Source organism: Loxodonta africana, chromosome X (genome assembly GCF_030014295.1).
Source record: "Loxodonta africana isolate mLoxAfr1 chromosome X, mLoxAfr1.hap2, whole genome shotgun sequence".
NCBI lineage: Eukaryota > Metazoa > Chordata > Mammalia > Proboscidea > Elephantidae > Loxodonta > Loxodonta africana.
Window position 1 is genome coordinate 136,847,062 of NC_087369.1, and position 24,586 is coordinate 136,871,647.

At 37.8% G+C, this 24,586-nt stretch overlaps 1 protein-coding gene across 2 annotated transcripts in view; it reads left to right on the forward strand.

Annotated features, from left to right (window-relative positions):
- The window catches only part of PLS3 (plastin 3), a 93,512-nt gene that overhangs the window by 39,818 nt on the left and 29,108 nt on the right, over window positions 1-24,586 (forward strand). Inside the window, exons 2-4 of one of the 2 annotated variants that reach the window (XM_064278687.1) lie at window positions 2,685-2,905; window positions 7,008-7,090; window positions 9,655-9,738. In XM_064278687.1, the coding sequence (XP_064134757.1) occupies window positions 9,666-9,738 (73 nt within the window). In that variant the 5' untranslated portion in view covers window positions 2,685-2,905; window positions 7,008-7,090; window positions 9,655-9,665. The remainder of the gene's footprint in view (window positions 1-2,684; window positions 2,906-7,007; window positions 7,091-9,654; window positions 9,739-24,586) is intronic. The other variant, XM_003414792.4, reaches the window with a different exon arrangement.

The window sequence follows — 24,586 nt, forward strand, 5'->3', positions numbered from 1 at the left end:
TTTAATGGAAGGAAAGACTGGGAAAATGACATTTCAAAAGTCAGTTTGTTTTTTTTAAGCCGTTCCATCACATACTATGAAATTGGGTTTAAACTTTCATTCAGCAAGTAACATTTATTTACTTTCTATCTCTTCACCTTTTATTTTTTGTTACACATAAAAATGTGCAAATTAGGAGGACTGTGAAAATATTGACAAGCTGTTAGCTACTTTTAAATGTGATTCTGAAATATTTAAAGTAAAAATTATATTTTTTCAAAAATATCTCCTCTCCACTCTTCAAGTTGCATTTAAAAACTAGCCTTATGAAGGAGCTACATTGAGTCATGGATGAAAAGTGCCTGACAGATTTTCTTTAGGCCCATCCTTCTTAAATTACTTTGACTAAAGGCTTATAATTTCTATATACAAGGGAGATCCATTATACTCTATAGTCAATAATTATAGGGCAGATGAGATAACTTTTCATGTATCCCATTTAAAGGGCTCTTAGTAGAACTAATGCCTTATATTTATATAACCTCTTGCAATTACTTAGGCATTCATTTATTCCCCAGCTTCCTTCATTAAGGATTTGAAGTTGCAGCATAATACTTACAGTTTATAATGTGCTTTTGCATCTGCCATCTTTAATCTCCATGTGGACCCTGTGGAAGTAGGTATTATTATCCCTATATTCAAATGAAGAAACTGAGGCTCAGAGAGATTAAATAAATTTACTCATGGACACACTACTAGGAAATTACAGAACGAGGGCACTAATTGATGTCTTCCATTTCCAAGTCCAACATTCCTTCCATTATAACATACTGCCTCCTTGGGTGAGGAACAGCAGCTTGGTACAGGGTACTTTAGATTGATTGAAATGTCTGCAAGAGCAGTAATGATAGCAAATCTTCTAATTGTCTTTGAGGAAAAAATGGCCCTGAAGTACAATGAATGCCCCATGAAGAGAATAGAGTTTCCAGTGTTATAATTTGTAAGCTTTTAATTTTTTTTAAATCTAGTGATACTACTTACCTGGTAGTCTTTTTCCAATTATTTAATGTGATGTTTCCTCCTAAGACACTACTTAATTGCTGTATATTTCCTTAAAGATACCATCAAGTACCTATGAGTAGTCTTAATCACAAACCCTTTTTCCTTCATGGTGAGGGAAAAAGAAATCATTAAACAATTTTTTTTTAAGCTTCAAATGGCTCATTTAAAAATTGTGATCCTTATCAATTAAAACATATAGTGTGAGCCTTTTAAATTTGACTTTATATTTCATAGTTTTAGCCCAGGCACTTCAAGGTAGCATTTATTTATTTTTAAATAACTATTGAAAATGAGAGAATCCTAGGTTAAGCTCCTCTGTTATCCTGTACCAACCTTGCCTGGAAATGTTTTATAAATACAGGCATGTTGCAATCTTTCTCTTTTATTTTTATTCCGGCGTGCCTCTTAATGTCTCCAGTAGATGGAAAATCTGAGGTATAAGTATGAAGGAAGTCACTTTAGGCTTTTATTAAAGCAATTAGAGAGGAATAAGAAATTTGAAAACTTGAAATTAGAAAATAAATGTATATGTATATTTGGGAAATACATATATACATATTTGTTTTGTAATTTCATGTTTTCAAATTTATTATATATATATATATATACACATACTATGATTGCTTAATATTTTTTGGAGTAAACTGGTGCCTTAAAATCATTTCTATGAGACCGGAGCTCCTAAAAAAAACTTCCTAATTTTGTAGGAAGAACAGAAATACTGCTTTCTTGGTCTACCTGAGAAGGAATTAATAATGCTTAAAGTCGTCAGAGACTTTTGCTTTGTAAAGATAAGATATTTATACCCTTTATTGCAGCTACTAATTCACTTTGTGTTCTATTATAATCAATTATATGCTTGCCTTGCCCAGGTTGTAAATTCCTTCTTGGCAGGAACTAGGCATATAACTGATTGCTAAAATGTTAGTAAAATTGTGGGACGATAGAGTTGTATGTGTGTGGGAAGCGTGTTGGAGTGGGGTACAGAGACATGGAACAGAGATTTCCTATCCTTTTCCCTGTCTTCCTTATTACCCTGTTTCACCCTGCTGAAGGTTTTAATCAGAACCCACCTGGTCAGGAGACATAAAGGAGAGGAGAGTTTATGTCCAGAACCACCTTTCTCTAATTTTCTCTCTTGCATAAAAGTGAGAAGGTAGTATGAAAATACAATCAGTCATCTTTTTTTTTTTTTTTAACTTACATACTTTATTACTGACTCACCAACTGCACAAACTGGAAAGGACCTTTAAGGATAGAGGAGAGGCCACATGTTTTGGATTTTCTGAGATAGTCTCACTTCAAAAATTTCTATATTGTTATTCTACAGAATTCATGGACATGACTGATTTTGTATTGAAAACATGATTGCTCAAAATATGTATAAAGAAACTCTGAGAAAATCCTATATAGTGTTTTTGTAATCACTGTTGAACAGCAATTAGTAAAATATGGAATATTTTTGTATGAAATACTTCTTTTTTTTAGTTGCTGAAAACAGCACAAATTGATTATCTTACAGTTTTGAAAGTAAGAAGTCCAAAATCAGCCTCACTGGACTAAAATCATGATGTCGGCAAGACTAATTCCTTCTGGAGGCTCTAGGGAGAATCCAATTCCTTGTCTTTTTTCATCTTCTACAGGCTGTCTTATTCATTGGAAATACCTTTTTTCAACAACATAAACAATGACTATACACGTGGACCTCACTGGATGGAGTATATAGGAATCAAATTGACTATATCTATGGAATGAAACAATGGAGAAGCTCAATATCATCAGTCAGAACAAGGCCGGGGCCAACTGTGAAACAGACCATCAATTGCTCATATGCAAGTTCAAGTTGAAGCTAAAGAAAATTAGAGTAAGTCCACCAGAGCCAAAATATGACCTTGAGTATATCCCACCTGAGTTTAGAGACGATATCAAAATAGATTTGATGTGCTTCGTTAAAAAGCTAGAAATAGAACTACCATATGATCCAGCAATCCCAGTCCTTGGAATATATCCTACAGAAATAAGATACTTTGCGCGAACAGATACATGCACACCCATGTTCATTGCAGCACTGTTTACAATAGCAAAAAGATGGAAGCAACCAAGGTGCCTATCAACGGATGAATGGATAAATTATGTTATATTCACACAATGGGATACTACGAATCGATAAAGAACAGCAATGAATCTGTGAAACATTTCGTAACATGGAGGAATCTGGAAGGCATTATGCTGAGTGAAATTAGTCAGTTGCAAAAAGGACAAATATTGTATAAGACCACTATTATAAGAGCTCAAGAAATAGTTGAAACAGAGAAGAAAATATTCTTTGATGGTTGCGAGAGAGGGGAGGGAGGGAAGATGGGAGAGGGGTATTCGCTAGATAGTAGATAAGAACTACTTTAGGTGACGGGAAAGACAACACACAATACAGGCGAGGTCAGCACAACTGGACTAAACCAAAAGCAAAGAAGTTTCCTGAATAAACTGAATGCTTCAAAGGCCAGTGTAGCAGGGGCAAGGGTTTGGGGACCGTGGTTTCAAGGGATATCTAAGTCAATTGGCATAATAAAATCTATTAAAACATTCTGCATCCCACCTTGGAAAGAGGCGTCTGGGGTCTTAAACACTAGCAAACGGCCATCTAAGATGCATCAATTGGTCTCAACCTACCTGGATCAAAGGAGAATGAAGAACACCAAGGACACAAGGTTATTACAAGCCCAAGAGACAGAAAGGGCCATATAAACCAGAGACTACATCAACCTGAGACCGGAAGAGCTAGATGGTGCTGGGCTACAGCCGATGACTGCCCTGACAGGGAACATAACAGAGAACCCCCAAGGGAGCAGGAGAGCAGTGGGATGCAGACCTCAAATTCTCCAAAAAAGACCAGACTTAATGGTCTAACTGAGACTAGAAAGACCCCAGTGTTCATGGCTGCCAGACCTTCTGTTGGCCCAGGACAGGAACCATTCCCAAAGCCAACTCTTCACACAGGGATTGGACTGGACAAATGGGTTGGAGAGGGATGGTGGTGAGGAGTGAGCTTCTTGGATCAGGCGGACACTTGAGACTATGTTGGCATCTCCTACCTGTAGGGGAGATGAGAAGGTAGAGGGGGCTAGAAGCTGGTCAAATGGACATGAAAAGAGAGAGTGGAGGGAGGGAGCGGGCTGTCTCATTGGGGGCGAGCAATTGGGAGTATGTAGCAAGGTGTATATAAGTTTTTGTGTGAGAGACTGACTTGATTTGTAAACTTGCACTTAAAGCACAATAAAAATAAAAATAGATTTGATGCATTAAATACTAATGACTAAAGACCAGATGAGTTGTGGGATGGTATGTAGGACATTATACGTGAAGATAGCAAAAGGTCATTAAAAAAAAAGAAGACCAAAATGGATGTCAGAATAGACTCTGAAACTTGCTCTTAAATGTAGAGTAGCTAAAGCAAAAGAAATGAAGTAAAACAGCTGAACAGAATATTTCAAAGGACAGCTTAAGAAGGCAAAGTAAAGTATTATAATGAAATGTGCAAAGACCTGGAGTTAGAAAACCAAAAGGCAAGAAACATGCTCAGCATTTGTCAAGCTGAAAGAACTGAAGAAAAAATTCAAGTCTTGAGTTGCAATACCGAAGGATTCTACGAGCAAAAACTTGAACGATACAGGAAGCTTCCAAAAAAGATGAAAGGAATACACAAAGTCATTGTACCAAAAAGAGTTGGTCAACATTCAGCCATGTCAGGAGGTAGCATATGATCGAGAACTGATGGTACGGAAGGAATAAGTCCAAGTTGCAGTGAAGGCTTTGGAGAAAATAAGCTCCAGGAATTCACAGAATACAAATTGAGATGTTTCATCAAAGGGATGCAGGGCTGGAGGTGCTCACTTGTTTATGCCAAGAAATTTAGATGACAGCCACCTAGCTAACTGACTGGAAGAGAACCATATCTGTCCCCATCTCAAAGAAAGGTGATCCAACAGAATGTGGAAATATCAAACAATATCATTAATATCAGATGCAAGTAAAATTATGCTGAAGATAATTAAAAATGGTTGCAGCAGTACGTCAACAGGGAACTGCCAGAAATTTAAGCCAGATTCAAAAGAAGACATGGAACAAGGGATATCATTGCTGATGTTAGGTGGATCATTGCCAAAAGCAGAATACCAGAAAGATGTTTTGTTGTTGTTAGGTGCCATCAAGTTGCTTCCAACTCATATCGACCCTATGTACAACAGAATGAGACACTGTCTGGTCCTGCACCATCCTCACAATCATCATGCTTGAGCCCATTGTTGCAGCCACTGTGTCAGTGCATCTTGTTGAGGGTCTTCCTCTTTTTTGCTGACCCTCTACTTTACCAAGCATGATGTGTTTCTCCAGGAACTGGTCCCGCCAGATAACATGTCCAAAGTACTTCCTTGAGATGAAGTCTCACCATCCTTGCTTCTAAGGGGCATTCTGGCTATACTTCTTCCAAGACAGACTTGTTCGTTTCTGGTAGTCCATGGTGTAGTCAGAATCCTTTGCCAACACCATAATTCAAAGGCATCAATTCTTCTTCAGTCTTTCTTATTCATTGTCTAGCTTTCGCATGCATATGAAGCAATTGAAAATATCATGTCTTGGGTCAGGCGCACCTTAGTCCTCAAAGTGACATCTTCGCTTTTTAATACTTAAAGAGGTCTTTTGTAGCAGATCTTCCCAATGCAGTACATCGTTTGATTTCTTTACTGCTGTTTCCATGGGTGTTGATTGTGGGTCTAAGTAAAATGAAATCCTTGACAACTTCAATCTTTTCTCTGCTTATCATGATGATGCTTATTGGTCCAGTTGTGAGGATTTTTATTTTCTTTATGCTGAGGTGTGACCATACTAAAGGCTGTAGTCTTTGATCTTCATCAATAAGTACCTCGAGTCCTCTTCAAGTTCAGCAAGCAAGGTAGTGTTATCTGCGTATCGCAGGTCGTTAACGAGTCTTCCTCCAATCTTGATGCCACGTTCATATAGTCCAGCTTCTTGGATTATTTGCTCAGCATACGAATTGAGTAAGTATGGTGAAAGGCTAAACCCCTGACGCACACTTTTCCTAATTTTAAACCATGCAGTATCATCTTGTTCTGTGGGAACGACTGCCTCTTGGTCTATGTATAGGTTCCTCATGAGCACAATTAAGTGTTCTGGAATTCCCATTCTTCGAAACATCCATAATTTGTTGTGATTCACACAGTCAAATGCCTTTGCATAGTCAATAAAACCAGATAAACATCTTTCTGTTATTTTCTGCTTTCAGCCAAGATCCAAGATGTTGGCATTGTTTCCTTCTGTTTTACATAGGGTCGCTGTGAGTCTGAATCCACTTGATTGCACATAACAGCAACAGAAGGTGCCTGCATTCCTGGGCTCTTGGACCCTTCCTTGCATGGCTTCATCCTATTGCTTCTGTGTTTTTACATTACTACTGACTCTGATCCTTCTGCCTCCCTCTTATAAGGTTCCTTGTGATTACTCTGGACTCCTCCAGGTAATCTACGATTATATTCCCATTCTTAATTAAGATCCTCAATTAAATCTGCAGCGTCCTTTTACCACATGAAGGACATATTCGTAGGCTCTGGGGATTAGGATGTGGGCATCCTTGAGCCATTATTCTGTCTACCACACTCTCTTCCTGTTCTCTTCCTTTCTAAATCCCATTCATTTTTTTTATTGTGGTAAATATATATGTACCATAATATTTGCCATTCCAACAGTCTTCACATGTACAGCTCATTGACATTAACTGTGTTCATCATGTTGTTCGACCATCTCTCTGAATCTGTTTTCAAATTTTTCCACCATGGAATACTTGTAACAGCACGATGATTAGGTTGCAACATCATTTATGAGAAACCTCTTTTTGTTGTTAATTTTTTTAATGCCTATCCCCAAATCTAACTGAACGTCATTCTGTTTTATAGATCCTGAGACTACTCTGAAAGGTGTTTTTATCCAGCTTTCCTACTGAGAAGTTGTCCTGCTTAGTGGCATTTTAATATTGTAGGTAAGAAAAGTTCTAAGTTTTTTAAAATTGTGCTTTAAGTGAAAGTTTACAGATCAAGTTAGTTTCTCATACAAAAGTTTATACACACATTGTTATGTGACTCTATTTGCTATCCCTGTAATGTGACCGCATGTTCCTCCTTTCCACCCCGGATTTCCTGTGTCCATTCAACCAATTCCTGTCCCTTCCTGCCTTCTCATCTCGCCTCCAGACAGGAGCTGCCATTTAGTCTCATGTATCTACTTAAGTTAAGAAGCACTGTCTTCACGAGTATAATTTTATGTCTTATAGTCCAGTCTCTATTTTAAGTTTTTAAAAATCTGTTTTTACTTAATTTTGAAAAACGCCAGTCATCATAAATGCATGTTGCACTATGGTGAAATTTTAGCTAGTAGTATCATTTGATTATTTAAACACTTCCCTAGGATTTCAGAAACCTGAGTTTGAATTCCAATTTCATGGTCCCTCCGAGCCTGTTATCTCAGTAAGAAAAAAGAATGTAAGAATAGTTACCTCATAGAACTGTTGTGAGTGTTCAGGGAAATATAATATGCATATGAGTTTATTTAATGTAGTGTTTGGCACATAGTTGTTGAATCAATGAATTAATTAAAATACTATTATATTGAGTGCTTACTATGTGCCAGGTATTGTCATAAGTTCTAGAGATATGGCCACAGTTGTGAAAAAGATAGATGTGGCCCTGGCGCCCTCATGACCTTCCCCACCCCTGCTTCTCTATACTAAATATTAGGTTTATTGTCAAAAATATGATTTGGTGATTAGTTTACTTTTAATAAAATATCCAAAAGGGAAAATATAAGACCTCAAATTTGTATTTTTTGTAGTTTGTAAAGTTTATTTGGTAGAATACTTTTTGAAAAGGCAACACAAAATTATTTTAATTTTCCTCCTGTCAAAAAAAATTGTCAACAGATTTCTATTTGGGGGATTAGCAACGGTCAGCAAAGTTTTTCCGTAAAGGTACCAAAAAAGGACCAAAACTTGTTGCCTTTGAGTCGATTCCGACTCATAGTGACCCTATAGGACAGAATAGAACTGCCCCACTGGGTTTCCAAGGCTGTAAATCTTTACAGAAGCAGACTGCCATATCTTTCTCCAGCAGAGTGGCTGTTGGCTTCAAACCGGTGACCTTTTGGTTAGCGGCTGAGTGCTTTAACCACTGTGTCTCCAGGGCTCCATTTGTAAAGGTACCGATACTAATTATTGCGAGCCAAGTGGGAAAATCGAGGATATTTTGTAGGTATTTATATAATGAGACAAAATGAATTTCCATAAAATTTTTATTGACAAAATTCAAAATATAATCATTGACTAGAGTATTCTGTAGTACAGATCTACTGATGAGAAGAATGGATTTTTTTCTGGAATAACATTTCACTTAACTGAGTTCAGAGTTAATATTATTATCAAAATGTTCATCTGTAAAAACCATTCTTAGCTTGGGGACTAGATAAAAACAAGAGCTGGGCCAGATTTACTCAGGGCCTTAGTTTGCCAACCCTTTGTCTGTTGGATAAATAGGCCAAATAGGGCCAAATTGGAAAGGGTGTTGTCTTAGTTATTTAGTGCTGCTATAACAGAAATACCACAAGTGGGTGGCTTTAGCAAATGGAAATTTATCCTCTTATGGTTAGGCGGCTAGAAGTTTGAATTCAGGGTGCCAACTCTAGGGAGAGGCTCTTTCTTTCTGCTGGCTCTAGAGGCAGATCTTGTCTCTTCTGAGCTTCTACTCCTGGGCAATCTTCATGTGCCTTGGCATCTCTGTTCCGTCATCTTTGCTTCCTGGTTTGCCTTTTTAATCTCTTATATCTCAAAAGAGATTGATTTAAGACACACCCTACGTTAATACTGTTCATTAACATAACAAAGAAAATGCATTCCCAAATGGGATTATAACAACAGGTGTAGAGGTTAGGATTTACAACTCACATTTTGGGGGTATGCAATTCAATTCATAACAGGTGTGAACTGAGATAATTAAGTTATGTGCACAAGGATATGTGTATTAGCACACACTTGTATATATTTATATGTCAAATCCAAATATAAATTTATTTAATTGACTCTTCTTTACCCTTCCTTCAATTGGAGTGATTGATAGGTGGCAGTATGCTATTTGAAAATCAGTGTTTCCACAGTGAATTATTTTAAAGTGGCTTAATGGAAAAATGATACTGTATATAAATCATTGGTCATATAATTTTGACTTTTGGTTTTGGCACATTTAACCAACAATGTCTATTACAGTATATATATCGGTTCCTACCTTGCCCCTTCTTTGTACTGTTTCAGTGTAGTTTTAGACTTTGTTCTTGAAAAGAAGATTCAGAAATATTTTCTTCTGACTAGCTTGATAAATGACAGCTTTTCATTTGTTTTATTTCTTTATTATGGCTACAGCTACAGCTAGGGTAACCTATTTCAATTATTTTAGAGTTTGCTGTTCTGTTCAAATGATAAGAATTTAGCAAGTATGCTTATAATAGTAGTCATCACAAACTTTTTTTTTTAAGTCTGAAACATGTTTGGTTTCTCTTTAGATCTTCTTTAAATGGATGAGATGGCTGCCACTCAGATTTCCAAAGATGAGCTTGATGAACTCAAAGAGGCCTTTGCAAAAGTTGGTGCGTATTTTTGGTAGCGTAATTATACTAAGGCCATCTTTATTTGACCCTGATCAAAATTATTTTTATAAAATTGCACGAATGGTTGATTAATCACAAACTTAAGGCAAGGTAGTTAAAGTAGATGGAATAAAGTTTTGGAACTACACTTAGCACTGTATTATTTCTAACAATATGGTCAAGGGTTTTTAACCCAGGGTTCCCAGTCCTTAACTGGGAGCTGCTGTGTGTTCTGAAATTATATGACAGATTCCGTGTTGTTATTTCATTTTGTGTATCTTTTTTTTTTTCATGAGGAAAGGGTTCAAAGATTTCAACATAATCTCAAAGTAATGTGTGCCCCCTTCTCTCAGAAAAAAAAAAATGTTAGGAACCATTAGGTAATGCTTTCCCCTTCCCTAATTAAAAAAAAAAATTAGCTTGGCTTTATTGCCTTTATTTAAGGATCTTCTGTGCCTTTGGATAATGGAGATTTTTCTACCTTCTCACATTAAATTATTGCACCAATATAAGATGGGAAGGCATAGCATGCCATTTGATTTATCCCTTAACATCGTATAACTTTTAACGTGTCTTAGAATTGAGCAGGTATGGAAGAAGTATATAGTATTTACTTCCTAAATTTCAGTGCTCAGGACAAGTCAGTAGAAGATAATCAAAAAAGAGGGTAAGAGCTGGTATTTGACATATATAATCATATAAGTCAGCATATGATTATGGCGATTTGGTATTTCCTTGATTAAAGTGCGTGAAATTAGGTCATAATGATTTCTTATTTAAATCAGAGTCTACTTTTAGATCTATGTGGACAATCCCACTAGAGAAGAGTGAGGAAGAGTACATCTCTATTCCCATATATTTATCATCAACATTGTCTGTGAAGACATTTAGCAGTAGCAGCATGCCTTGGGAACAATAACGCCCCCCAGCCAGAATGACTATTACAATCTCATCAGAATTCTTGTAAGAAAAAATCAAATAGCTCTGAATCTATCACAATTGTGTGTGTGTGTATGTGTGTATAAAACAAAGCCACCAATTAATTTACCATAAATACCATTCACTGTAAGAGAAGAACTACATAGTTGGATACTGGATGGATTATGAAAGATAGCAGGTGAGTTTTTGGTTGCAAGAATATTTTTAAATCAATCTGTCTTTCTCTTTCTGGTATTACTCTGTACAATTGGTCTTATAATTGTTTTACGAATACATTTCCTTTGAAACTTCTCTTTTATTTACATTCATCTTTCAGTATTGGTGGAAACTTTTTGTTTCTTTGTTTCTTTTTGTTTCTTTGGGGTTGGGACCTATGCCTTATTATGATTGTTGCTATTATTAAATCGCCAGTGCCTCACCACCTCAAATAAATGTTTGCTGTTGGATACAGGCCTTGATCTCATGTGCAGCATATTGGAAATATTTGTGTGCAATATTTTTTCAAAACTTAAAACTAATTCGGATATCGTTTACCTGATGGAACTGGAATACTTTTGTTAGTAAAAGAGCTTAATTGTTCCTTAAAAACCTAATGGTAGTAAAGAGGGTTGGTCAGTTATCTCCATAGAGGAAAGGCGGTTAAATCTCAGTAAGTGAGGGATCCAATTAAAGCTTTGGCTGTAAAAAAAAAAAAAAAAAAAGGTCATTGTGGAACTACTGTCTTATATTAAAACACACATTTGGAGAGTTTAGGACAGGCAAACAGCTACCCAAGGGCAGTATATCAGACTGTATGTCCTACTTAAGTTTCTAGGAGGCTTGTATACGCAGATTCTTATTACTACGTATACTGTAAAAAATAAGTCTGAAGGCTAAAATTTCTGCATATTCTTTTATTTCCCCGTCAGTATCTAACGAAGTGCTGCATGCATATTAGGTCCCCAATAAATATTTAATTGATTGAATCCCAAGGAACTATACATAGTATTTTGATGTACTGGGATTTTGTTGTCATTAGCTATAAACTCAAAAGGTTCTTTGTTGGGAATATTTTTATCCTGGTGGGATTTATTTTTAAAGATTTGGACCATTATATTGTAATGCATAAAATTTATATCTGTTTTTTCAGCACAGTAAAGGCTTGTCTGTAGTCTGCCTTTCCGAAAAGCATGTGAAGGCCCCACTGAATCTTTTTTATTTTCCTCCAGTTAAAATCTTGGCAATTTTTAGTTGTTTTGAGTTATAGAGCCAGCCCTCAGGCAACTGTCAAAGGTGTTATAGAAATCTTTTTTTCTGTTTCATTTAGGGAAACTTTCTTTCAAAAACAGCCTCTATAACTTATTTTCCTGTCAAGGACAATTGTTTTCTATTTTAGGGGGAGAGTAGGGAGGACTACTTTGTCTCAGTTCAATTGTGACGAAATATGGAAATCATTATATGATTTTTCCCCCATCTATTAACAATGATAGCCTTGATTCTCGTCTTAGAAATACAGCAAGATCATAGTGTGTGGAGAAAATCTCTGTAATTACCCCTAATCATAAGTTTTGTTCAATCAATTAATAACGCTTTGAAACTCTCTTTACTAGCAATAAATTGAGTATTAAGATTTAAAGTTTTCCTCTCACTCATTTTCTGCACCTGCTTAATGTTAAGCCCCAAGAAGTATATTTTCATATAATTATTTTAATTTTCTCAACAGTCGCTTCCAGTATTTCCCACTGGGACAGTGGAAGCCTTGGCTCTCTTTTTTTTTCCTACTTCTTGATGTTACTGTTTTAATTTACTGCTACTATACTGCATAACTTCCTTCTTTCTAAAAAAAAAAAAATTCTAGAGAGGAATAAATACAGCTTTTTCTTTTTTTTTTAATAATAACAATTAGGAAGTAAATATTTTCCAGCTTAGAAAATGTCTTTTACATTCTGAGTTAATCTTTCTCTGGAAGCTAGAGGTCATTTTAATGATTACTTGTCATGAAGACAAATTCATGAAATGTAAATCTTTTCAGGTTTACTTTAGTCCTACAAACAGTTTTACAACTGACTTTTTTTTTTGCCTCCTGTGCAATCGTTACTGAGATTAAAAAAAAAATCCGTGAATTCAGCACTTTTGAAATAAAAGGATAATGGGATTGCTTAAATGACTAGGAATAGTGTGGGCGTATTCCTTTGAGGTTGCCCACCAAACTAAGCCAAAAAAAATTGATTATGGTGGTTGTAGCTGTACCAGAATTTCTCTTATGCCAGGAAATTGAGTTGTTTCAAATTACTTGATATTCTCGAGTATGTAAAAACCACATCAGGATGGTTCCACAGAAAGCACGGTGGCTTAGTTTAATTTACTTTTCATATTCAGTAAAACTATAGCAGTACATATTTGTTTAATTATGCCTTAAATAAAAACTGTAGCCCAACTAAAACATAAAATAAAACAAAAAGGCTAACCAATGATCTTTCACAATGCTATCTGTTTAATTATCTATGTAATTTGAATAGCGAAGGTATTGGGATACTCTGAAAATTCATGTTTGGATAATGTGCCAGGTAATAGGAGTACACATGTGTGGGTGCAGGGGTGAGAGTGAAAGCACGAGCGTGTAAGCACACACTCATGTGAGCACGTGTGTGTGTGTGTGTTTTTAAAGCGTGAGACTGGTGGTAGCAGGTGGAAAATGATGACCAAACTGCTGGAAATTTTGAGTTGGGAAGGGATTGATAAACAGTATTTTTGAGTGCCTAGTTTGAGCCCTCTAACCTTGTCCAGCCTTCAGCTGCACTTGACCACCACCTTAGGAAATACACTATTAGGATCAGCTTTTATACAGCAACCTCTAGCCTACCCCTAGCTAAAAACTCATTAAACCACCTCTTGCAACTGCTGGAGTGCGCTACCTCAAAAGGTATAAGCTATGAAATGCAAAACTCATACTTAGCTAAGCATCTGGCAGTGTATAGCCTCTGCCTTTTTTACAGTTTTAATGCCTAATGAAAGCTTAACTTTACTGCCTAGATCTTAGGATGGAATACGATCTAAATTCTTCTGCACAAGTCTTTTGGCTGAGTATTTTAAACCTGCATGTTATGTGTTTCCATGGGCATTCAAGATCCTGAGAGAGAGAGGAGAGGGGGTGAATTCATTATGGTTAGACATATAGATTACTTTTGTTATTTCTTTAGTACAGAAAAAAGCTGTGGGATCCATTGGTTAAACTAAATTGAAACTTTAAACCCAGCTTTATGGAAAGGATGTGTAACTGCCCTTAATTGGTTTTCTCTTTTAAGTCTTAATGAGCACTGTCCCTACTGTGCCCTCATCCGCAACACGCATGCAACTTCTTCATGCGGAAAGAAACAAGATTTAGATTCTGGATAGTTAAAGCAACACACACACACACACACAAACCAGAGGATCAAAGGGAGTACCAATCTTTCTATTCTTAGATTTATAAGGCAAAGTAGCACCCCAAAAGATGCATTTGAAGTGATCTGATTGCCCCACATACCACCTGGACATGGGCAGTGTAAAACAGCAGCTAAAATCAAAACCACTTGAATTCTGGCTCAGCTTTCTCCAGACAAGTCCTTAAAATAGCTTAAATAACAGGATGCAAGGGGAGGGAAAACATTTCCTTTTAAGGATATGCATTCTTGGTGTGATTCAAACTTCTGCAGGAACATGGCTGTATAATAAGTTTATTTACTTTAAGGTTACTTGGGGGGAAGGGTGTTTGGGGAGTTAACCGGCATTTAAACTAATACTTGGAATAAAAAAGCATAATGAGATTGCCTTTAAAACAAAATGCAGATGTGAGCCTACTTGTATCATCCTCAAAAGAGAGACAGCCAGAGGCGGAGGGAGGCCCGAGGGAAAGAAAGAGAAAGAAAGAAAAAGAATCAGTTGTTACAAATGGTTTTCTGATGAGTTCAGTAGTCAGTATGAAAGGTGGGCCTGTCTGGTGCTGCTTTGGGAGCCTCTTAGTAAGTTGTTAAAGCATAGTGATTTTTCTTTTAAAAAAGAAAAAATGAACGCTCAGTGAATTTATTGACATTAGCTCTTTACTTTCTGTGGGAACTTTGTGTGGTTAAGTGGAGTGTCCCGTTCTCAGCTGCCCGTTAATGTCTACCTACACTGACCATATTTTCTGAACCAAAAAGCCGGGACATGTGCTGGTGGAAATACTGGGACGTCTCTGGGTAATACAGGCTGTATGATAATTGAAAATATGTTGCCAAAACAGAAGAGTCTCCCAAATGCAGAGCCTTTCCCATCTCATACCAGTATATAGTTACTGAAGAAGGGACAAATGAGCCAAAAAGGGTTTCCAGAATATTGGCAGATTTAATGAGGAAATAAAGGACTGCCATCATGCTGGGAGGTTGTGATTTTAGTTTCCAGTTGTTAAAACTGTTTTCTTTCTTTTTTTTTTTTATTAACTTTTATTGAGCTTCAAGTGAACGTTTACAAATCAAGTCAGACTGTCACATATAAGTTTATATACATCTTACTCCGTTCCCCCACTTGCTGTCCCCCTAATGAGTCAACCCTTCCAGTCTCTCCTTTCGTGACAATTTTGCCAGCTTCCAACTCTCTCTATCCTCCCATCCCCCCTCCAGACAGGAGATGCCAACACAGTCTCAAGTGTCCACCTGATATCATTAGCTCACTCTTCATCAGCATCTCTCTCCTACCCACTGTCCAGTCCCTTTCATGTCTGATGAGTTGTCTTCGGGAATGGTTCTTGTCCTGGGCCAACAGAAGGTTTGGGGACCATGACCGCCGGGATTCTTCTAGTCTCAGTCAGACCATTAAGTCTGGTCTTTTTGTGAGAATTTGGGGTCTGCATCCCACTGATCTCCTGCTCCCTCAGGGGTTCTCTATTGTGCTCTTTGTCAGGGCAGTCATCGATTGTGGCAGGGCACCAACTAGTTCTTCTGGTCTCAGGATGATGTAGGTCTCTGGTTCATGTGGCCCTTTCTGTCTCTTGGGCTCTTAGTTGTCGTGTGACCTTGGTGTTCTTCATTCTCCTTTGATCCAGGTGGGTTGAGACCAATTGATGCATCTTATTAGATGGCTGCTTGTTAGCATTTAAGACCCCAGATGCCACATTTCAAAGTGGGATGCAGAATGTTTTCCTAATAGAATTATTTTGCCAATTGACTTAGAAGTCCCCTTAAGCCATAGTCCCCAAACCCCCGCCCTTTGCTCCGCTGACCTTTGAAGTATTCAGTTTATCCCGGAAACTTCTTTGCTTTTGGTCCAGTCCAATTGAGCTGACCTTCCATGTATTGAGTATTGTCCTTCCCTTCACCTAAAGCAGCTCTTATCTACTAATTAATCAGTAAAAAACCCTGTCCCACCTACCTTCCCTCCCCCCTCGTAACCACAAAAGTATGTGTTCTTCTCAGTTTATACTATTTCTCAAAATCTTATAAAAGTGGTCTTATACAATATTTGTCCTTTTGCCTCTGACTAATTTCGCTCAGCATAATGCCTTCCAGGTTCCTCTATGTTATGAAATGTTTCACAGATTTGTCACTGTTCTTTATCGATGTGTAGTATTCCATTGTGTGAATATACCACAATTTATTTACCCATTCATCCGTTGATGGACACCTTGGTTGCTTCCAGCTTTTTGCTATTGTAAACAGGGCTGCAATAAACATGGGTGTTAAAACTGTTTTCAATCTAGGGCTGGATATTGTGGGGTCAGTTTATTATTAAATATGCACATCTGTGTCAAAACTCAGAATAGGAAACATTTATTGTCAAACATAGTTCTGATTAATAATGTCATTGATGAGACAGAAGCTTTCTAAAATGTCATTATGCTACTTCATTTTCTGGCCTTCTAAAGCAGATTAGTTTCCTGATATTGTTTAAGGATGTGTCTTCTTTTTCTTTGCTAGGGGTTGGAAATAAAATTAGCATAAAACTCTTTAAAAATAATTACATGCTACTTTGTCTTTCAAATGCTTTACCAGATGGGAGATTTTTGTAAAATTTAATTGCTAGCTGCCTTTTCAGGCTCCTTCTGCCTTCTTTTTGAAATTGAAATTGTTTTCTTCAAAATGTATGATTTAGGAACTCTTAGGAAAGGCTGTAATATAATTTCATAGTGCTAACATTAAAATGGTTTTGATCATGTGCGGTACTACAAGTTGGATTAACATCTGCTGATAAAATATTTTAAAATAGCAGAATAGGTAAAACAGTAAAAATATATCAAACTAAATGGCACATGTTCAATAGTTCTTTTTCTCATCTCAGGAAAGATAGGGGATAGATATTCCACATAACTAAAATTTTTACAAGGAATTTGAAGCCACAGTTTCCAGTAAAAACCAGGGGTTAGGTCTGATTAGTTTCCCCATCTTTGGTACCTAGCACAATGCCTGCCACAGAGTACGTACTCAATTTATTCTGGAGGTTGACCCATGTTAAACAAGTGCCAAGCAGGTTTATAAAATTAGGATGACAGATCCTGACCTGAGAAACCATCACTAGTTGTCTACTGGGGGTGCTCATTGGTAGGTATGTTCACTTAGAAAATCAAATTACATAGCTGAAGGCTTCTGGGTATAGGTACAAGATTAAACAAAGGAAATGAGATTCAATGTTATTTAGGGGATATTTCTGTCAAGTCATGGTTTCCTGATGAATTGTCATTTAGTCCTTTCCTGCTACTTCTGTTAGGGGTTTTGTTTTTTATTGTTTGTTTAGTTTTGTTTTTAAAGTGCTTGTCAAGGATTACAGTATCAATGATTCCACAAAAAATTTTTTTTCATTGCTTATTATTATATACTGTGCTGTGTATGGGATGGGAGATAAAAAATTTTTGAAGGATCTTTATCAAGAGATTTGCAACCTATAAGGAAGACTGCCATGTAATCACAAATTCTTATTCTCCCAACTCCCCTTTAAATTTTCCTCCTCAGTTACTAAGAGGAGCAATTATTACTGCCCTTACTTCAAAATAGAGTTTCCACATGTGGCTTTTTTATGTTAGTTATATGTTTGGGTGACTACTTCCTGGCATCTTTTAATCACATCAGTGAGCTATCTTCTAATTAATGCTCCAGAGAGGTTATTTCAGAGAGGGCTTATGCAAATCACACTTCTCCGCATTACCTAAACCTCTATTCTACCTAATAAATAAACCACAAGGTAGACTCTGAAGGCCTTGGTCCATTTCATGTGGCTTCAGGTCCATCATAGTGCTCCATTTTTTAGTTGAAAACAGCTCTGCCTTCCACTTCTGTTATATCACTGAGAATACCCAAAGAGCGATTATTGAGTACCACTTACATGCTAGATCTAATCTGGACTCAATAGCAAAAGATTAAATTAGGCTCGGATATGTCATTTCAGAAGTCAGAGAAAAGTAAAGTACATTTAAAATATTTTTTTATCAAAATTACTAAAGTGGACAAAGTTTTGATAGTTGAAAAGACTAAGCTATCCTCTTTTCTAAAGATAACCATAAAATGAAGGAATTGTATTTCAGTTATGAGGTATAGTACTGATCAAAACATTATTACTTTACATCTGCATTTGATAAACATTATGATTCAAACTCCTGTTTTTTTAAAAAGTGTGTGTGTGTGTGTGGTTTGTGAGTTTGTGAAGGCCTGTATACTCAGATTTAGAACTGTAGTGTGCTAGAGCCGGAAGGGGGTCTTACAGATCATTTGGTCCAAAGCAGTAATTTTACAGAGCAGAAAACTGAGGTCTGGAGAGGTGACTTGTACTCAGAGTTAAACAGCAAAATTAGTAGCCAAGTTGAAATAAGATCCTGTTTCACATTACTCCCACTGTTGTGTTCTTTCAACTATGCTGTGTACCTTCCACTATGCCTCAGTGACTCTTTAGTACTGAACTCCATTTTAATTTTTTAAAGAAAATAGGGAAAACTGATTGGTATATACACTGAAGAAAGTGTATTTAAACTCAAAAATTTCATTCATCAAGAATTGTGAGGCCCAGGATAAGTATAGTAAAATGGAAGAAGAAGAACAAAGTAGGAGGCTACCACTACCTAATCTCAAACCTACCACAGAGCCACGGTAGTCCGAACAACATGGTACTGGTACAGTGACAGACATATATACCGATGGAACAGAATCAAGAACCCAGATGTAAATCCATCCACCTATGGTCAAGCTGATCCTTGACAGAGGACCAAAGTCCATAAAATAGGGAAAAGACAGTCTTCTTAACAAGTGAGGCTGGAAAAACGATGTTGATCTGTAAAAAAAGGAAACAAGACCCATACCTCACACCATACACAAAAACTAACTCAAGATGGATCAAAGACCTAAGTATAAAACCTAGAGTGATAAAAATCATGGAAGGAAAAATAAGGACAACGCTAGGGACCCTAATACATGGCATAAATACAATACAAACCGTAACTAATAATCCAAAAACACCAGAAAAGAAAGTAGATAACTAGGAGCTACTAGAAATTAAACACTTACGGTCATCAAAAGACTTAACGAAAAAAGTAAAAAGAGAACCTGTAAACTGGAGAAAAAAAAAATTGGCTACGACACATCCGATAAGGGACTAATCTATAAAATTTATAGAAAACTTCAACATCTCAACAATAAAAAGATAAACAATCCAATTTAAAAATGGGCTAAGGATATGAACAGACACTTCACCAAAGAATACATTCAGGCAACTAACAAACATGAAGACATGCTCGTGATCATAAAAAAAATTAGCTATTAGAGAGATGCAAATCAAAACTACGATGAGAATACCATCTTGCCCCGACACTACTGGCATTAATAAAAAAAAAAACAGAAAACGGCAAATGTTGGTGAGGTTGCGGGGAAATTAGAACTCTTATACAATGCTGGTGGGAGTGTAAAATGTTACAACCACTGTGGAAAACGATATGGCACCTCCTTAAGAAAGCTAGAAATAGAAATACCATATGATCCAGCAATCCCACTCCTAGGAGTATATCCTAGAGAAATAAAAGCCATCACAGAAATAGACATATGCACACCCATGTTCACTGAAGCATTATTCACAATAGCAAAAAGATGGAAACAACCTAAGTCCCCATCAACAGATGAATGGATTAACAAACTGTGGTACATACACACAATGGCATAGTATGCAATGATAAAGAATAATGATGAATCCACAAAACATCTCACAACATGGATGAATTTGGAGAACATTATGCTGAGTGAAATAAGCCAGTCACAAAAGAACAAATATTGTTTCAGACAACTAGTATAAAGTAACAACAAAAGGTTTACACAGAGGGAAAAAAAAATTATTTGATGGTTACCAAGGACAGGAGGGGGAGGGAGGGAAAATCAACAATTCGAAGACACAAGCTAATATTGGTGAAGGGAAAGGCAATACATTACATTAGGGAAGTCAGTAAAACAGGACCAAGGCAAGAGAAGACCATAAAAATAAAGGTCAACTATGGTAACTACCAGAGCTTAGACAATCTTGTAGCAATAGTAATAACAATTTACGAATGGACAAATAGGTAGATAGATATTCCAAGAGGCGCAGGAGGATATAAGGGAACACACCCACCAGCAACTAACTATAAGTTTGGTGGTAGATATTTCTATACATGATTGTAGGCGCGGCTCACACAGAACACACAAAGGATAAAGTCAGGGAAACCACTTAGATATAACCAAACACTTCTCAGGATGGAGTTCCTAGGCTAGAAGGCAAAGGGCCATAGACCCAGGGGTCATCGATGTCGATTGTCACAGCATGGTACATACAGACAATGTTCAGTATCCTACTTTGGTGAGTAGCATCTGGGGTCTTAAAAGCTTACGAATGGCCATCTAAGATACAACTATTAGTACATACAAAGTCCTTCTAAGATCACCCACCCCCGCCCCCGCCACCCCGCAGTGCTCCTCCCTCTCACTCAGAAAGGTCTGGAATGAAAAAGGAAAAGGGGTTAGGTCCAGGAAGTCCCAGCTGGGAAGGAGGCAGCTGTGGACTCAGTAACAAGAGCAGCCTGGGACACACAGCCCAGACAACTCAGAGAAGAGGGGGAACAGCTATAACTACTTACTTGTAATTTCTCAAAGACTTTCTTCTTGGGCTTGAGCTCTTCGTCTGGTTGGCCCTTCTCATAGCCCTTCACAAACACTCGCTCTCCGGGAGCAGAGCGGAAGAGTGAAGGAGACCAAAGACTCAAGGAGCAATTAGTCCAAAGGACTAATGGACCACATGCACCACAGCCTACACAACCCTAAGACCAGAAGAACTAAATGGTGCCTGGCTACCACTACCAACTGCTCTGGCTAGGATCACAACAGAGGGTCCTGGACAGAGCGGGAGGAAATTGTAGAACAAAAATTCAAACTCAAAAAATACCAAGCTTGCTGGTCTGACAAAAGACTGAAGGAACCCTCGCGACTATGGCCCTAAGACACCGTTCTGACCTGGAAATGAAGCCATTCCTGGAGACTACCTCCCAGCCAAGTGATAGACAAGCATATAAGATAAACGATAATATCTGAGAGGAATGTACTCCTTAGAACAATCAATTTTAAGATAGGAAGGCAGGGTAGATAATCAGGGCAAAAGAAAATGGGGAAACCAGGGCAGTATGGGGAGAGTGCTAACACATTGTGGGGAGTGAAACCAAAGTCATGAAACTTTTTACATATGAACTATCGAATGGGAAACTAATTTTCTCTGCAATCCTTCACCTAAAGCACAATTTTTAAAAAATTGCTAGAATTTTCCCTCAGTGCCATGGAGATTACTTTGTTCTTTTTAGTGATTGCAGATGTTGTTGCTGGATTGATTTCTACATATAAACACGTTACTAATAAAGTGTTTGATGTATAATTTTTATAAATTCAAAGCAAAGAAAGTGAAGTTGTACCCTAGGGGAATTGAGTGCTTTGCCTCAAAGGTACTTTAAGTGATTTTTAGAAGTGTTAGATGGTTTGGGGAAGAAGTTGTAAAAGTACAGATATTGATAGACTTAAAATATAGCGTCTTAGTTTCCTAGTGCTCTTTAATGGAAATACCACAACTGGGTGGGTTTACTGAAATTTATTTTCTCACAGTTTAAGAGGCTAGAAGTTTGAATTCAGAGCACTGGTTCTACGGGAAACCTTTCTGTCAGCTCTGGGGGAAGGTCCTTGTCTCTTCAGCTTCTGTTCCTCAATTCCTTGGCGAGCTCCATGTGATGTGGCATCTATCTTCAATAGTTTGTGCCTAATCTGCTCTTTTTCTATCTCAAAAGTGGTTGGTTTAAGACAGGCCCTGAACTAATATGGTCTCATTAACATAAAGAAAATCCTATTCCCAAATGGGATTACATCCACAGGTATGAAAAAAAAGAAAAGGACTTAGAGTTCATAACACATATTTTTGGGGTACACAATTCAATCACATAGTAATCAATGTTTGGGAATCCCTGGGTGGCACAAACAGTTAAGCACTTGACTACTAACCAAAAGATTGGCAATTGAGATCCACCCAGGGCACCTTGGAAAGAAAGGCCTGACGATCTGCTTCCAAAAAGTCATAGCCTTGAAAACTCTATGAAGCAGTTCTACTCTGCACACATGGGGTCACCATCAGTCGGAATTGGCTCAATGGCAACCAACAATAATCGATATTTAAGAATAATTGTTTGACTCTAAAAGAATGTTTCATTAAAACTAAATCATGCTGAATTTCATCAGACTTCAAAGTATTGGTGAAATGGTTTTGTATAGAATATTTTATATTTTAAACCCAATTTTAGTAATTAGCAAAAATTGACTACTATGGATTGTACTTAGATCACACTTAGAATGAAATCCAAAGTACATTCCACGGCCTATGACCTGTAAGACGTTATATCACGATGAGCTCCCTAACATCATCTCTCACTTTCCCCCTTGCTCTATTGCTCAAGTCATACTGGATCTCTGTTGTTCTGCAAACCAGGGCTTCAAACCAGTTCATTCTGGTTTGAACCCCTGCTGAGAATTTGTATTTCCACCCCCAGATATAATGAATCAGAGTCTACAATTTAACAAAATCCCCAGGTGATCCTTATGCATAAGAAATTTTGAGAGCCACTGCTATACTAGTGGTTCTCAGAACTGGTCCTGAACCAGCAGCATCAGCATTGCCTGGAAACTTGTTAGAGATGCAAAATCTCAGCAGGGATTCGAACCTGAACAAACTGGTTCAAAGCCCTGCTGCAAACATACCAGACAATGCTTCTACATTATAGCCTTTGCAGCTGATGGTGTAATGGTTAAAAGCTACGACTGCTAACCAAAAGGTCTGCAATTCAAATCCACCAGGTGCTCCTTGGAAACTCTGTGGGGCAGTTCTACTCCATCCTTAGGGTTGCTATGAGTCGGAATCGACTTGAAGGCAATGGGTTTGATCCTGTACCACATTCAAGTCTTCATTCAAATATAAATAATCTGATCAAAGTGGCCTTCCTTGACCATTCAGTCTAAGTAACACCACCGCCATTCATATCACACTGTAAACTAGGGTTGCTCAACCTTGGCACTGTTGACATTCTAAGCCTTATAATTCTGTGTTCTGGGAGAGGGGGGTTCCTATGCATTATAGGATATTTAGCAGCATCTCTGGCTTCTACCCACTGGATGCCCTCTTCCCACCAATTGTGGCAATCAAAGATGTCTTCAGAAGGTCAGCTCAACTGGACTGGACCAAAAGCGAAGAAGTTTCCGGGATAAACTGAATGCTTCGAAGGTCAATGGAGCAAGGGCGGGGGTTTGGGGACTATGGCTTAAGGGGACTTCTAAGTCAATTGGCAAAATAATTCTATTATGAAAACATGCTGCATCCCACTTTGAAGTGTGGCATCTGGGGTCTTACATGCTAACAAGCAGCCATCTAAGATGCATCAATTGGTCTCAATCCCCCTGGATCAAAGGAGAATGAAGAACACCAAGGACACAAGGTAATTACGAGCCCAAGAGACAGAAAGGACCACATGAACTAGAGACTTACATCATCCTGAGACCAGAACTAGATGGTGCCCGGCCACAACCAATGACTGCCCTGACAGGGAGCACAACAGAGAACCCCTGAGGGAGCAGGAGATCAGTGGGATGCAGACCCCAAATTCTCACAAAAAGACCAGACTTAATGGTCTGACTGAGACTAGAAGAATCCCGGCGGTCATGATCCCCAAACCTTCTGTTGGCCCAGGACAGGAACCATTCCCGAAGACAACTCATCAGACATGGAAGGGACTGGACAATGGGTTGGAGAGAGATGCCAATGAAGAGTGAGCTACTTGTATCAGGGGGACACTTGAGACTGTGTTGGCATCTCCTGTCTGGACGGGAGATGGGAGGGTAGAGAGGGTTAGAAACTGGCAAAATTGTCACGAAAGGAGAGACTGGAAGGAGGGAGCGGGCTGACTCATTAGGGGGAGTAAGTGGGAGTATGGAGTAAGGTGTATATAAGCTTATATGTGACAGACCGACTTGATTTGTAAACTTTCACTTAAAGCACAATAAAAATTACTTTAAAAATAAATAAATAATAAAAGCTAAAAAAAAAAAAAATTCTTCAGATGTTTCTGAATGCCCCCTAAAACCCCATTGCCTTCTAGTCCATTCTGACTCATAATTACCCTATAGAACAAAAGTAGAATGGCCCCCATAGAGTTTCCTAGGCTGGAAATCTTGATGGAAGCAGACTGCCACATTTTTTTCCCTAAGGAGCAGCTGTTGGGTTCGAACCACCAACCTTTTGGTTAGCAGCCGAGAGTTTAACCACTGTGCCACCAGGGCTCCTGAAAGTCCTATAGGAGAGTCAGAATAGCCCCTAGTCTGCTATTCCTTACCTTCCTATGTTTTTTCTTCATAGCACTAATGTTATATTACATGATATATATATGCATACCTTA